The sequence below is a fragment of the Pogona vitticeps genome, chromosome 1 (genome assembly GCF_051106095.1).
Source record: "Pogona vitticeps strain Pit_001003342236 chromosome 1, PviZW2.1, whole genome shotgun sequence".
NCBI classification, from domain to species: Eukaryota; Metazoa; Chordata; class Lepidosauria; order Squamata; family Agamidae; genus Pogona; species Pogona vitticeps.
The window spans coordinates 187,028,020-187,040,119 of NC_135783.1; the positions used below are offsets into that span (position 1 = coordinate 187,028,020).

Genomic DNA, 12,100 nt, shown 5'->3' on the forward strand with positions numbered 1-12,100 from the left:
ACCAGGCCCAAGTGCTCTCCCAAACCCGGAGTCAGCTCTGACCCAGAGGATCTATTCAACATCAAACTATGGATGATGGTGTCAGTAAGAATAATAACAATATTGTTGTTTTTGTTAAATAGCTGCTGGCATGATGATGATAACTGATGGAGGGCTCCTTTAAGAAACACCCTTGCATATGTTTAAATTATTGTGTGATCCTGCACATGTTCAACTGAGTTCTATGGAATGTATTCTCAAGCATACAGGTGTAGAATTCCATGCCAGGGTTGCAGTGCTAGATACTTTTATCCAGTAATCCTCACTGACAACAGGAGGATTTGCATCTGACCAAACATGCAAAGGGTTGTACTTTAAGCATTCAGATCCACCAGGAAGCAGAACGGGCCTCTTCCTTGTCAACGAGTGCTTTATATGCCCCACTGAAGCCCAGGATAGGATCAGGAAGACCCATGCAGACTAAAATTTGCAGCATCTAATTTACAATCTGCACAGTTCAGTAAACAAAGGGATATGAGGGAGCCTCTGCAGTGGTATAGGCCACTTGCTTGCTTGCTTGCTTGCTTTATCGCATTGGTATTCACTTCTCTCCTCTTAGCTGTGGAATACAATCTGTTGCTATTCCTTGTGTCACTGTGACCTTTGGCTGTATTTTATTCTCCCTCTCCTTTTGCTTTCTCACCCTCCATGGATGTTCTGCACACGCAGGGCTTTGGTGCGATGAAGCTGAGTTCCTTGTCGCTGGGCCAAGGTCAAGGCCCCATTGCCATGCGCATGATTGAGAAGGCCGTGAAAGATGGCAGTTGGGTAGTTCTGCAGAACTGTCACCTAGCAACCTCCTGGATGCCGATGCTGGAAAAAGTCTGTGAGGTAAATGGCTGTCAGCAGCATGCTGCCCTACCACCCTCAGAGGCCCCCATTTCTCTGACAAGATATTCTGAGTTGCCAGGGAACCCAACAGGCAGGAGGGGGCCTATTGGGCTGGGGGGGGGGCTTCCGAAGGGCTCCCCGTGGGCAAGCTGGTTGGCCATTGTGTGGGCAGAATGTGGGCAGAAACACACCTCACAAGATCAGACCAAAGAATTAAACAGAACTTGAGTCTGCCATCAGAGGTCTTCTTACATTCTTGTATGTTGCATGTATATTGTATAATGCCATGGAAATACTTCCGAAAGGAACTAAAGGAGAAAGGCCAGAAAAAAAATGAAGGGAGTAATACAGGGGTGGGGAGGGGAGACGAGGAAAAATTTGTCATGGCTATGCCAGGCTAGATGTGGCAACCTGGAGGTCCAAGTATTTTTTTGACGGCGCTGTTGGGTTAGAGTATTGCAGGACTGGGCCTTGCTGTGAGAGGTACAGTATAGGCAGGCCCTTCTGTTCTAGAGATTCAGAGGCCACCAGATGCCTGCAAATTATGTTTGTATGAATTTCTTCCTAAAATGTAACACTGTGACATTGGCTTGAGGTGAACTTCACCAGGGAGTTGAACTCTGCGTCGTTGGGACTTAAGTTCTGGGGACACAATCCAAACATGCCTGTGCAGAGGAGCAGGGCCTCCTGTTCCTCTTTTCTCTCCTGCAACCTCCCACACACTCTCCATAAATCTCCAGAGGGTCTCCCAAGACCATGGAGCCATGTTTTTGTTTTTTTTTTGCTGGAGGAGGGGTTGATGGAAAGGTGAATGTGGGAAGAGGTTTTGCCCCCTTGCAGTTCCACTGACAGGAGAAGCAGGTTCAGTTGGTGGGTGGACTTCATGGGAGCCTACCCTATATACCTGTGCTTCAGGTGAGACTGCAGAATACTTTCCACTACCAAATTGGACTGTCCTATCCCAAAACCAAGGGACATGGTGGCGTTGTGGGCTAAACTGCAGAAGCCTCTGTGCTGCAGGGTCAGAAGACCTGCAGTCATAAGATCGAATCTAGGTGACGGAGTGAGCTCCTGTCGCTTGTCCCAGCTCCCGCCAACCTAGTGGTTCGAAAGCATGCAAAACGCAGAATGCGAGTAGATGAATAGGTACCACATCGGTGGGAAGGTAACGGTGTTCCGTGTCTAGTCGCGCTGGCCACGTGACCACGGAAGATTGTCTTTGGACAAAACACTGGCTCTATGGCTTGGAAACGGGGATGAGCACCGCCGCTTAGAGTTGGACATGACTGGACAAATTGTCAAGGGGAACCTTTACCTTTACCTATCCCAAAACCACTTTAAACCCTTATATATTTGTTTCTATATTAACTTTATGAACGGGCTTTATAAAAAGTGGATTGCCTGAGAAATGCCTGAATTAGTATCATCCACTTCAAATGTGCAGTCACAGAGATGCATACACACAGAGACAGAAACAGACACACACCTCTTGGATACACAAGTGTGTGTTTGATCTCAGTAGCAGCAAAGACGACAGCTAGTGTTCGTATTGAGGTTTGCTAAGCAGGAAGGCCCGCCAACATGGTAACACAAGATCCTGCCAGTTGTGCAAGTGCTGCTGTTGCGCAAGTTGCAATCTCCATAACGCAAACTCATCTTCTCCTTGCACAAAGGTTATGTCTATGCAGTGCTATGAACCTATGTTACTACTTTGGTGGGACATTCTGCTCAGCAGAAACTCAGTAGGATTCTGGCTAGGCATGAGATTTCTGGGTTTGTGGACTACAGGTTCCATGATTCTCCATTCAGGAAGTTCCATCTGACAGATCCACATCAACAGACACCTACATGTGCCTCAGTTGGAGAAAAGACCAAGCTGGGAAGGCTTCAAGGCCTAGCTCTAGCTCCCGATGCAGGAAGGAAGCTGCCCACTGCTACCTGGGCACTTCCTTTCTGCCCAGGTACCTAGAGTGAAGCTAAACCTATGTTTGGCCTTGAAGCCTTCCCAGCTAGGCCTTTGCTTCAGGTACACAACATTTAAAGTGTTTATAGGCATGGATTTGTCAGGTGGAACTCTCAGAATGGAGAATTATGGGATTTGTAGTCCAAAAAAATCCAAAAATCCCATTCCTAATACTGGTCGCAGCGTGTGAAAATTAACATACGTACATACCAGTTGGCTCTGTGTGTTGCGTTGACTAGGATAGCTGTTTCAAGTTGGGGAGTTCCACATGCATGACAGGGCACCTCTGTTGGGAACCAGAGACCAAACTTGGAAAAACAGTCATCCTGATTCAACAGTCCAGATGTTTTGAAATAAGGTCCTTCTTCACAATTACAATTTGCAGCAACATTTGAGTATGGGCATATTTTGAGTTGGAGTCTAAAAATGGAACTTTCCCATGCTTTGGAATGGTTGAAACATCTGGCAGTCTCTTGTTCTTATGTAGAATGTTCATTTTTTCCCCTTCCCTCCAGGAACTAAATCCAGACACAACGCATCCCGATTTCCGCTTGTGGCTCACAAGCTACCCATCTCCCAATTTCCCAGTTTCGGTGCTCCAGAATGGTGTGAAGATGACCAACGAGGCCCCCAAAGGCTTACGGGCAAATGTGATCCGTTCGTATCTGATGGACCCCATCTCCGACCCTGACTTTTTTAACAGCTGCAAGAAGCCTGTTAGTATGCTGCATTTTGCCTCATTTCCTACTTCTTGTCAAGCGACTGAAGCAGACCCCAGCGGGTGGATGATGTGTTTGGCGGTTTTAAAAATCTGTCAAACAAAACAGTCCTCCCTCTTTGCATGGAAGCCTGTGTTGATTACTGGCTCCTGGGGGGCGGTAATAGCGGATTTTATTAAATTTTTATTTTTATTTTACCACACGCTCCAGTCCTCCTCCGCCAAGGTTTTGGTGGTGTGCTATTAATAATAAAGCTTCCTCTTAAAAAAAAAAACTGGAGGAAATGGTTTCCTGACACAAATCTGCAAGGCAGGGGAGAAATTTCTGTTACAGAAGAATAGCTGAGCCCTGCACTGCTGAGACTCAAGGCTTTAATCAAAAGCATTAAAATGCGAGCTTCATGGAACTGGGAGAGCTAAAATGGCCGAGCAGGGTTGATGGATGGCCCTCATAAACACCTTCTTTAGAATAACAGCTCAGGCTGGGGAGCCACCTGCTGTTTTCATAATTAGGTTTCAGAGAGCGAATGGGCTTGACCCAAGATTGTTTCCATGATAGGTGTCGTAATTAAGAAGTGGAAGATGGTTGTGCTTAAACTGAGGCAATGATCCTTTTCTGCTTGCCTAGCAATTAAAAAAACATTCTTGAAACTGTTTAAAATGGGGGGAAAACTGAGAGCAGTGCCTTTTTCTTTCATGGAAGGAGCAGAGAGAAGGCTCTCCGAATTCATTTGTGGGTGCCTCATTTGCAGCGAAGGCTGCGCAAGGAGCAGGTTGCAGTCCCCCAAAGCATGGGACGTACCAGCAATGAATCGGACCTTCTCCAAGGGTGCACAAGACTCTCTGTGGGTTTCATTCACCAAATAGGAGTCGCCTCAAGAGATTCCTCTGAGGTGACTTTTACAGTCCAGGAAAGGATGCCACGCAACTCGTTTTCCGCTTGGCCCAGTGAGCAGCTCCAGGTCTTGGGAGGGGAGTCTGCAGATGATTCCGTCCGCCGTACTGGTGAGGAGGGCCACAGATTTCCCACTCCTACCTTACTCTAAACCTTGGAGCTCTTATTCTGCCTCTTCCCCCTCCCCATTGTACCTGCAAGGAGGGCTGCCACCATCCCGCCCAGTTTGAGTCTCTGAAAAGCTTGGAAGGTGCCCCATGCGGTTCTGCTGCAGAAGCCAAGCACGACTCCTCTGTTTAATGGTGTAGGTAGTGAGGAGGTCCTTACTTAGGAGCCAGCTTCTGGGAGGGGAAGGAGAGCGAGGAGGCTCCTGGATGAACTTTCAAAGAAAAAAAGACACTGAAGGGACTGGAGCAGTGCACCTGAGGGTAGCAAGAAGGAAGGTGTGCCTGAGGCCTCATCAGACCTTAGGGAGAGCCCCCGGCTGGAAGCGGGAAATTCTTAACATGAATGTCTCAGTGTCACAGCATTGGCTTTGGTGCCTCTGAGATTATACACGCGGGCTTGCTTTGTGTGGCGACTGGTCTTCAGGGCCGGAATGGGGGATTCCTTTGAAGTCTGATTCCCCAAACCTGAAAGGCTGCCTTGGTTGTCCTTCTGCAGTGTTTGAAGATTTCAAGCTGTAACTCTCGCTCTCTCTTTCTCTCTCAGCCCTGTTTCTGGCCTCAGATTTTCTTTTCTTTATGTTTTTCCCCCCCTAAAGGCTGAATTCAAGAAGCTGCTGTACGGCCTCTGCTTCTTTCATGCATTAGTACAAGAGAGGCGGAAATTTGGGCCGCTGGGTTGGAATATTCCCTACGAATTCAATGAGACTGACCTGCGGATCAGCGTGCAGCAGCTGAATATGTTCCTGAACCAATATGAGGTACCCTAGTAATCTCGAAAGGGGGCTGCCCTTTTATCCTTCCTGTAATAACCTTTGTGTAGCAGTTTGCTAAAGCATTCATCTGCAATATTAATCAAATTGACTCCTTCCCTCCCTAGTTGCGTCTATATCCTGCCTTTCTTCCGGCCAGCTGAAGGTGGGCTACATGGCTCTCCCTTCCCCACTTCAGCCTTGCCGACAGTCCTGTGGGGTGGGCCAGGCTACGAATCTTGTGACTGGCCTAAGGTCACCCAATGACTGTAATGGCTGAATGGGAATTTGGACCCAGGTCTTCCACATCCTCCTTTAGCACTCCAACCATTATGTCACCCTGGCTCTCACCACAGCTTTCTTGTCTCAGAGGGTGGCCAGAAGATTCGATGTGGAGAATAGGAAGAATAAGGCAGCTTGTGCCAAGCCACGCCATCTAGCTCAATATTGTCTGCACAGACTGGCTGCTAATATCTAGTGGTCCGGTGGGCCAGATAGGCGGGGTATAAATAAAATAAATAAATAAATAAATCTATAAGTGAACAGTGGGCCAAACTTGTGAACCCTCAATGTTCAGCCTCAATTCTTCTCCAGAGCAAAGAGGTGACGAGTAAAGAATGATCTTTCTTTTGCATTTGGGAGGAAGAAAATTTCAAAGATATGAGGGACAAAATGGTGGCTCGGTGGCACTCTTGCATTTAACTCCTTGCCAAGGCCTGTGGAATTAGGCTACATTTACTCCTGTTTATATGCAACATGGTTTCTCTGTAACAAACATCATTTTGATGACGAGAGAGAAATGGTGCTGAATTTCTGTGTTCCTGCACTTTCAAGATAGACCTGTCACACCTCCCAGTACCTCCAAAATGGCTTCCCCATTGACCTGACTGTGAGCTATGGAGATGTGACTTGAGTTCACCTAATGCTGTCTGTGAGCAGAGCTAGCGAAGGGTCCGTGGGGTTTCTAAAAGACTTATTTCCAGACTTCTAGAGCCCCAGTTCCTCAGAACGTTAACTTTCTAGGCAAACTGCAGTTAGTAACACTGTCATGTTGTGAGGGCACAGAGGAATCAGAAGGGTGTTGGTTTTTGTATGTTTCAGGAGCTGCCATTCGATGCAATCCGCTACATGACGGGTGAATGTAATTATGGAGGCCGAGTCACTGACGACTGGGACCGGCGCACTCTGCGTAGCATTTTGAACAAGTTCTATAATCCCATCATCATTACAGACCCTGAGTACAAATTTGATGCAAGCGGCCTTTATTACGCCCCTCCTGAAGGAGAGGTGAGCATCTTTCACCTATTTGTGGTGCCATCCGGAAGCGGTTAGCTTTCCGGGGGAAACCGCAGCCAACGGGGCAAAGGGGAAGAGGCAGAATAAGGACTTAAAAATGGTGCTGGGCTCATGCCTCTAAGACAGCTGTAAGAAAGCCAGATGACTCCCATATTCCATCCCTCATGCCCATGATCAGCAGAGCCACCCATTCTCTCCCGGGCCCCTTCGCGAGGCTGCTGCCCTTTGCTGTCGTGGGAGATGTTGTCCTGCTGTCCGTTTCGAAATAAGGTTTACCACGGAGCCTGGCTCCTGTGTTTGGAATGGGAGGGGTGGGTGCCATTTGCTTCTCGGCCTCAGGAAGCTAAGTATCTGGGGACAGCCCTACGTAACTGGACCCATGAACGGGCACCTTCTGGTCCCTGGATAAATTCCAGGCCTGCTGCTTTTAGGAAAGAAACGTTGGCCTAAAAGAGAGGCTGTGGCTGCACTCATGGAGAGGCCAGGCTCCTGGCTCCCAGGGGATTGTTTTCCAGCTCTTGGGTTAACCTCTGGCCATCACCCGTCCCAAGCAGATGAAGTGAAGTCATGGAGGGCAGTAGCATTCCATTCTGTTGCTGCCGGTTCCAACCATCCAAGAGATCCCCTTGTGTGATAGAAGAGGAGGTGCCTTCTTAGAGCTTGTAGCTAGTGTTATCAATGGAAATATATGGCTGGTAGTTGGCATGTAGGGAAGAGGAATGACAAGCAGAGCCACTCCCTACCATTAGGCAGAGTGAGGCAGCTACCTCTGGTGGTGGCAGCAGGCCTCCCGAGTCTTCCATTATTCCCTCTTTCCTCCGTGCGAGCCACAGGCTCTGCCATGGTCTCCTTAGTTAGCGAGCTGTCCTTGGGTCAGGGGTGGTGGAAAATGCTGCCCCATCAGCAGTACTGTGAAAGAAAACCGGAATCTGGCCAGCTTTTGTACGTCAGATGGGGAAAGAGATGCCAGCTTATCCTTTGCCAGGGTCAGCAACCAGTCTTAGACCAGCTCTGTTCTTAAAGATGGATATTTTTGCTAGTTCATATGGGCAAAATTCCAAAGTCCTTGATCTGTTAACATCTTGTTTTAGGCTTCCTCAGCAGCAGAGCCGAGAGACAAGGTTTCAGAGGCCTTAAATCCTGTTGCCCAGCTAAAGTGAGTCACGACTAGAATAGACCCATTCAATCAGTAGAATTTACAGAGTTGTTGACTCACCAAATTCCCACTGATTCGGTGGGGCAAGTCCAGTTGCATCTTATGCTACACTAAGCAACAGGATTTCAGCAAGAGAATCTCTTAACTTTCTTTTGCAGTGTTTTATGTTGGCTGAAATGAAAGGCCTGGGAGGTTCAACTGAACAAATTAGACAGAGGCTTAGCTCCCGGAAAATGCCCAGAATCAAGCCTTCTCTGCTAGAGTGGCCTTCTGCCAGATGGGCGGTATAAAAATGAAATAACTGAATGAATGAATGAATGCCCTTGCTCTCCTTTTCTCCTTCAGTATCAAAGCTACATTGAATACACAAAAACACTTCCTTTAAATCCTGCCCCGGAGATCTTTGGGATGAACGCCAATGCTGATATCACCAAGGATCAATCTGAAACACAGTTGCTGTTTGATAATATTCTTCTTACACAGGTACATCAATTTTCATTTGGGATGTCAGGGGCGTGAAAGTTATTGCTTACTGAGCTGCTTGCCTACCAGTAATGGCTTTATTATTGATCAAAGTTTTTGTGATAAAAGTTTAAATACAGAGAATTTGCTCTGCCTTTCTTCACATTACTGTTGCTGCAATATTCATGAATTCCCTGGCAGTTTCTGATGTGGAAAACCATGATTAGGTTTTATAAGAGCCCTTTCTAGAGAGCCCATAGAAAGCTGAATCAAGGAAAATTCAAGGAGAAGCCTAGATTGTAGTTTTCTCGCCCCCTTCATCATGATTCTGGAAGCCAGCAAGCCAGCTTTCTGGAAAGCATTTTGTTCTCCCTTTTGGACATTACAGTTGTTAAGAAGATGCAAAGCTGGTTATAAAGTTTTTGAAGCAAGCACCGCTTAAAGATCTTTAAAACTTTAGGAAAGCTGGATTTTAAAATGTATTTCTCATATGTGCTGGGAGGAAATCTTGTAATCTTGATTTCCATTTATTTTTGCTAGCAGGAGACTGGTGAACGGGTCTGGGGGAGTAGCATTGCACATTTTGCCTCCTGGCGATTTCCAGAGCCCAGTTACTCACTTGTTAGCCCCTTGGGGAGAAAGCATGCCGGTGTGTCAGAAGGGTGCCTGCAAAACCCGAAATTCAGATCTCAGTTAGTTTGCTGCTGCGTTGAAAAAGAGACGGGCCAGCTGTGGGTTTGGTAGGCAGGCAAGGGCCATACACCCCACGCAGTGACCAGAGGTGTTGTTTCCACATCCTCCCGCACACATTGGCAGAAGGGGAGGAGGCGGAAGATGGAAATGGATCCGGTGAACCTTTGGGAGATCCTTCTGGTAGGCTGGTGGCAGGAGGGAAGGGTCACAGATGGTGGCAGGGGGCTCACTTTTACAGATAAAACCCAGAGATGTGCAGGGCTAAACAGAGACTCACGGGAGATGGGTCTCGGTCCTCGCTTCCTAAGAGAGAGGTGGACAACAGTGGCCCTGGAGGGATTTTTGCACTACCTTTACTGTTATCCCTGAACATTGGCTATACTGGCCAGGGCTGATGGGATAGAAACATCTGGAGGATAACAGCTGTGCCTCTCTCTTGTCATGGAATAATCAATTAGTGCACTTTTGCATATTTACTGAAAAAAGTATCAAAGTGAGGGTCATTTCTGTCTGGTGTTAATTACTTAGTAAATGTTCCCCATGTTGATCTGAAATGAACATTGAAGGCTCCGAGGTGTTCAGTCCTTCTCCTTTCCAAAAAACACAGTCCCGTGCTTCAGGGGCTGGTGCCAAATCGTCAGATGAAGTTGTCCGCGAGGTGGCGAGCGACATCCAGAGCAAGCTTCCCAAGGACTTCCACATTGAAGCTGCCATGAGGAGGTACCCCACGACCTACACCCAGAGCATGAACACCGTGCTCGTCCAGGAGATGGGGCGATTTAACAAACTCCTGCAAACCATTCGAGACTCCTGTATCAACATTCAGAAAGCAATCAAGGTGAGGTGCCCCCTCTCCGGGAGATGTGCTAAGTCAGAGCAGACGAGCGAGGAGAGCTGTCAGCTCCCATTAGCATCATGGCGGCCCCTGGGAACTTGCCCAGTTGCTTGTTCGGTTGGCGATATCATCATCATTCTTGAGCTCTGCCCTTCCCTGTTATTGGCAAGCAGCATCCCTTCTTAACTAAGGCAGCACGCGGCATAATGTATGGCTGCTGATCTGGAAACAAGAAACAGAGGGCGAAACGCTCGGCCTGCCTTTGGAAGTGTCAGCAGCATCGCTGTTTTCAGGACAGCAGACGGAGAGCCAGTGGCCAACCACGCAGCTGCAAGGGCGCTTAAGAGGCAGGCAGGCAGCTCATAGACCAACATTGCAGCTAAACCTAAAGTGTGAAGTCTCTGGTTGAAACCATGCCTTTGTGGCCCTCTGGATGGTGTTGGACTGCAGCTGCCATTTTTCATAGCCAGTGTGGCCAGAAATGAGGAACACTCAGATTTGCAGCTGACATCTGGAGGACCACAAAGTGTGCATCTCTGCTCTAAAAGAAGCTTGCTTGGGGTAGGGGAATACAGGTTCCTCAAAACCTCCCCGTTCCCATATGGGAACAATATTACCAAGGTGGATTATGTTCACAGTAGTTAGGATATCTGAGTTAGTACATGTGATGTATGAAATAATGAATATTGTGTATAGATGAGATGTTACAACATGGATGAGAACTGTGTGTAGCTCCAGATATTGATAAGTTCCTGCTGCCGTTGACGAGTGGCTGGACTGTGTAGGGCTGACAGGAAAGGAATGTGAATCCGGGAACCACTGGAGAGCCGCAGGGTGTCTTGGGTCTGTGTGATATAAAGTCTAACAGGAATATGAAGCACGGTGTTGAATACAATCTGACAACAAAGGTGAATGATACCATTAATTAGCCCCTAAAATTTCAGAAGGTTGGCTTTTGAATCCAGCAGGACTGTTCACCAAGCTGGGCATTAGTGAGCTTGTGTGTGTGTTTGTGTGTGCGTGCGCAACCTTTCCCCTCCCATGTGTTGGAACAGTACATGCATTACATGTCTGAAAACTCAGGACAGTGTAGCTACCCGACTCACCAAAAGATGTAGCCGTGCGCAGGGCAAATGTGAGTGGGCAGATCCATGTCCAATGTTAAAATACAATCATAGCCCCAGGAACTGGGACTGTCACATACTGGGTGCAGTGTAAGATTAATTTAGAGAGGAGTACAAGCTGGTAACACAGATTTTGGAAGAACACTTGCTTTACATGAGTGTGAATTGTTGCAGGTGAAATGGACAAAACCTGTCAAAATAGAAAGGTTTGTGGCCAGCACTGTTTGATAAAAGGCTTGGTGAGACCTGAGAAACAGGACTCATATTAATGTGTCTTTTCCTCTCCTGGCAACTGTCATCTAGGGGCTCGTTGTGATGTCTGCAGAACTGGAAGAGGTGGTGAACAGCATTTTGAAGGGCAAAATCCCGGGCATGTGGATGAGTAAGTCTTATCCCAGCCTCAAACCTCTCGGCAGCTACGTGAATGATTTCCTTACAAGGCTGAAGTTCTTACAGGTGAGCTGAGCGCTGCAAAACTACCAAGCTTTGGATAGGGTGGGGTGTATGTGTCCTTTCTCTTTCTTGAGCCCAGGAAACAGCTGCACCAAAAACCAAACCTACACACACACACACAGAGGTGTGCACTCATACACGTATCTGCAGGCTTCCTGCAAGAATCTCCCTTGTGTTCTTTTCAGTCCTCAGAGCCTGTTGCTTATGGTGGTTGACATCAGAACATATGGTGAAACCTCCCACACCCTTTTTTCTTGCATCCCTACATTTTAGCTGTACATGGGTGTTTGCTGGATAGAGGGTGGCCGGCCAGCTATGGGGAGGGGAAGAGTGCTGAGGGAGAAGAAGGGAGGTTTTTACAGGGCAGTGGCTTGAATAGGTCAGGGCAAGCACCACTAGCCTTCCTAGGAATTTGTACAAATGCAACCTTGATGTGAAATATACCCATCGAAAGTGGAAGATGCTTCTTAATGAACTTGGAAAATTGGAGAATATTGTTCCTATTTTGGATGTTTGACTTGCAATCTCCCAGACTTTAATTCCAGGCCATTGACTTCCTACTTGGGCAAAATGTTGTGAGATGAGAAAAAAAGCAAGGGATCTGCAGTCTGTATCCTGATCTGGGTACTCAACATATCCCCTAGTGATCCGTGGTTTCTTATAGAGACTAGGAGCCGGGCATGTTTAAAAAGAACCGGGCATGTTTAACCTTGAGAAGA

General features: G+C 47.4%; 1 protein-coding gene across 2 annotated transcripts in view; it reads left to right on the forward strand.

Moving 5' to 3' along the window:
• The window catches only part of DNAH7 (dynein axonemal heavy chain 7), a 191,915-nt gene that overhangs the window by 175,192 nt on the left and 4,623 nt on the right, over window positions 1-12,100 (forward strand). For both annotated transcript variants that reach the window (XM_072979520.2, XM_072979522.2), the window contains exons 55-61: window positions 709-870; window positions 3,349-3,549; window positions 5,210-5,371; window positions 6,464-6,649; window positions 8,160-8,297; window positions 9,577-9,807; window positions 11,232-11,384. In XM_072979520.2, coding sequence (XP_072835621.2) covers window positions 709-870; window positions 3,349-3,549; window positions 5,210-5,371; window positions 6,464-6,649; window positions 8,160-8,297; window positions 9,577-9,807; window positions 11,232-11,384 — 1,233 coding nt within the window. The remainder of the gene's footprint in view (window positions 1-708; window positions 871-3,348; window positions 3,550-5,209; window positions 5,372-6,463; window positions 6,650-8,159; window positions 8,298-9,576; window positions 9,808-11,231; window positions 11,385-12,100) is intronic.